This window comes from Bison bison, unplaced genomic scaffold (assembly GCF_000754665.1).
Source record: "Bison bison bison isolate TAMUID 2011002044 unplaced genomic scaffold, Bison_UMD1.0 scf7180017864371, whole genome shotgun sequence".
Taxonomy (NCBI): domain Eukaryota; kingdom Metazoa; phylum Chordata; class Mammalia; order Artiodactyla; family Bovidae; genus Bison; species Bison bison.
In genome coordinates, this window is record NW_011494943.1 from 7,519,055 (window position 1) to 7,522,528 (window position 3,474).

The 3,474-nt window shown below is 59.7% G+C and overlaps 1 protein-coding gene across 2 annotated transcripts in view; it reads left to right on the plus strand.

The window, feature by feature from the left end:
• The window catches only part of ITGB4 (integrin, beta 4), a 33,352-nt gene that overhangs the window by 26,530 nt on the left and 3,348 nt on the right, over positions 1 to 3,474 (plus strand). For both annotated transcript variants that reach the window (XM_010856178.1, XM_010856179.1), the window contains exons 31-32: positions 1,241 to 1,423; positions 1,513 to 1,644. In XM_010856178.1, the coding sequence (XP_010854480.1) occupies positions 1,241 to 1,423; positions 1,513 to 1,644 (315 nt within the window). The remainder of the gene's footprint in view (positions 1 to 1,240; positions 1,424 to 1,512; positions 1,645 to 3,474) is intronic.

The window sequence follows — 3,474 nt, forward strand, 5'->3', positions numbered from 1 at the left end:
CCAACATCAGCCAGTTCTTGGAGCACAGCCATTCTCTTATCAGACAGCATCAAGCTTCGCAGGAGGGGTTTTCCCCGAGAGCCCTCCTTTGGACCCCTCAGACCCTGGGATGTCTTCTGATCACCCAGAGGGCCCCATGTTGTCAGGTCGGGGCCCCTAGGCACTGTAACTCACTCAGAGCAGCCTGGGGTCTCTTCCTCCCCGCTCCCAGGGCTGTGTGTCCTCCCTTCTGGGTGTGGGGGAGCTGCCTCACCTCTGCTCCCGGCTAACTGACTCTTGTGCAACCTCCATCCCACCCTGGCACACTCAGCTCATGCAGGCCTTGGCCTGTCCTCCGCTGTAGGATCAGGCCTGCCTCTCACCTCCCGTCCTTGCCCAGGTGGCCAGGGCAGCCTTGGCGAGTGTCCGAATGTCTCCACTTTTAAAATATTTTTTATTTATTGTTTTGGTTGTGCCGGGTCTTCATGGGGGCATGTGGGGTGATCGGTCTTTATCGTGGCGCACGGGATCTTTTCAGTTGTGGCCTGTGGGATCTGGGGCTTCCCTGGTGGCTCAGCGGTAGAGAATCCACCTGCCAATGCGGGAGATCTGGGTTCAGTCCCTGGGTCGGGAAGATCCCCTGGAGGAGGAAATGGCAACCCACGCCTGTTTTCTTGCCTGGGAAATCCCATGGACAGAAGAGCCTCGAGGGCTACAGTCCATGGGGTTGCAAAAGACTTAGACACAACTTGGCTGCTCAGCAACAACATGTGGGATCTAGTTCTTGGACCAAGGATTGAACCCGGGTCCCCTGCATTGGGAGAGCAAAGTCTTCGCCCCCGGGCCACCAGGGAAGTCCCCAGTGTTTCCACTTTGGATTTCCCAACAGAGCATTTGGGGTTTGGTTGGGGACGGTGAGGCACAGGTGGTGAGGGCACTCTTGGCTCTGGAGCCAGACTCGCACAGACGCACGTGAACGTAGGACCTTTACCAATGGGTCAAGCTGACACTAAAGGTGACTTGAGTCTAGTGTGTCTCTGCCACTCAACTTAGCGAGGAACCCCGTGGAGCCCTGGTGACACTTCTCTAAGCCAGTCACACCCAGGTTCTCAGGGCTTGGCCCGTGGCTGGGCATCAACAGTTGCTCGCTCCCTGCCTTGTTCCCCCCACTCCTGGGTGCAGTTCAGGGGCCGCGCGACGGTCCTGGGGCATCCGAGACCAGGACCAGGCCAGAAGCTCTGAGGCACTCTCCCTGTCCTAGGACCCATCGGGCCCATGAAGAAGGTGCTGGTGGACAGCCCCAAGAAGCGGACGCTGCTCATCGAGAACCTGCGCGAGTCCCAGCCATACCGCTACACGGTCAAGGCTCGCAACGGGGCAGGCTGGGGGCCTGAGCGGGAGGCCATCATCAACCTGGCCACCCAGCCCAAGCGACCCATGTCCAGTGAGCAGGGGGCAGGGAGGCACAGGGCAGACAGGGGCGGGCAGGGGCCCGAGGTCGGGCCCTGGCTCACCCCTCCCCCCACCCCGCAGTCCCCATCATCCCTGACATCCCCATCGTGGACGCCCAGAGTGGGGAGGACTACGAGAGCTTCCTCATGTACAGCGATGATGTGCTCCGCTCTCCAGCCGGCAGCCAGAGGCCCAGCGTCTCTGATGACACCGGTGAGTGGGCCGGGGATCCCGGCGAGGATGGTGGGGATCCTGGGTAGAGGGTGGGGCTGTCGCTGGTGTCCAGAGACAGCAAAGGGGCCAGTGACCACTGGGCATGAAGATCAAGACTGAAAGTCCCCTCTCTGCAAAATCAACGATTTGACAGGCACCATTCTGGCTCTGGGTACAGAGGGGACAAAGTGGACGTGGCTCATAGGACTGGTGTGCACGTCTCTGTGTGAGGACAGACAGACAGACATGGGCTTGGGGCACACGCACACGGGCTCGTGCGCATGAGACTGGAAACAGTTGTGAGTGTGGAAGGCTCACCAGCTCACCAGCTGTGCCATGGAGTCAGGACACCCAAGACACCTCCCAGGGACAGGGCTACAGGCGAGGAGGCAAGCCTGGTCCAGGAGCCCCAGAACAGCCACTGGCTTGGGGGCCCCCAGTGCAGTGCTCCTTGCACTGGCCCTGCTCCACTTCCCTCTTGGATTCCTGTACATTGTGATGCAAAGAGCCCTCAACTGGGACTCCTGGGGTCTGTTTTAGCTCTGGCTTCACTGCAGGATGGCTTCCCTTGTAGCTCAGTTGGTAAAGAGTCTGCCTGCAATGCTGGAGACCTGGGTTCAATTCCTGGGTTGGAAAGATCCCCTGGAGAAGGAAATGGCAATCCACTTCAGTATTCTGGCCTGGAGAATCCCATGGACAGAGGAGCCTGGGAGGCTACAGTCCATGGGGTCCATGGGGCAAGAGTCGGACAGGACTTAGTGACTAAGCCACCACTGTGGGAATTCAGATGAATCACGTACATTCTCTGCCTCAGTTTTCTGATCTGTGAAATGGGATACCAGTCATACTAGGCTGAGTGAAAATCCACCAGGATTTGTATTTCCTTTTTATATAATTTATTTTTGGCTGTGCTGGGTCTTCATTGCTATGCAGGCTTCTCATCGCGGTGGCTTCTCTTACTGTGGCGCAAGACGAGCTCTAGGGCTTAGTAGTTGCAACTCCCGGGCTCTAGAGCACAGGCTCGGTAGTTCTGACCTGTAGGCTTAGTTACTCCGCGGCATGTGGCATCTTCCCGGTTCAGTTCAGTTCAGTTCAGTTCGGTTCAGTCACAGACCAGGGATCAAACCTGTTTTTCCCGCATTGGCAGATGGATTCTTTACCACTGAGCCACCAGGGAAGCCCCAGAATTTGTATTTTCTTCCTTCCTTACCTACATCAGGTTTCCATGGAGTCAAGCTAGGGTTCAGGGGTCTTGAGGGTTTTGAGGGTCTGGGGTAGAGAGCAGCTGGTATGAATCAGGTTCCTCGGCTTGTCGGCACTACACAGATCTACTCCGGCTGCTGGAACTCGCTGGGGAGTTCCCGGGAGGCAGGCCTGGGAGACATCACTCCCTCCCTCATCCAGACGGGAAGCAGGCTCAGAGCAGAGGCCTCACGGCTCGCGGCAGAGCCAGGACTCTGGTCCAGGGGGTCTTCCCTCGCCAGCTGCGGCCCAAGCCGCCCTATAACACCTCCGGGCTGAGGGTCCCGCCTGCCGCCGGGTTCCCCCGCCTCCGCACACCCAGATCGCATGTGCCGGGGGACCACTGGCTTCTTCTCCGCGCCCCTGGCGCCCCCTGGCGGTGCCAACGCGGCCCTTCGTTGTTCCTAAGGCTGCGGCTGGAAGTTCGAGCCCCTGCTGGGGGAGGAGCTGGACCTGAGGCGCGTCACGTGGCGGCTGCCCCCGGGAGACGGCGCCGCCCATGGGGCCGATGGGGGCACGCGGGGCGCCAGCGGGGAGGGAGGTGACCGGCACGCCCCCACCCGCACCCACCTCCGCTCCAGCCACAGG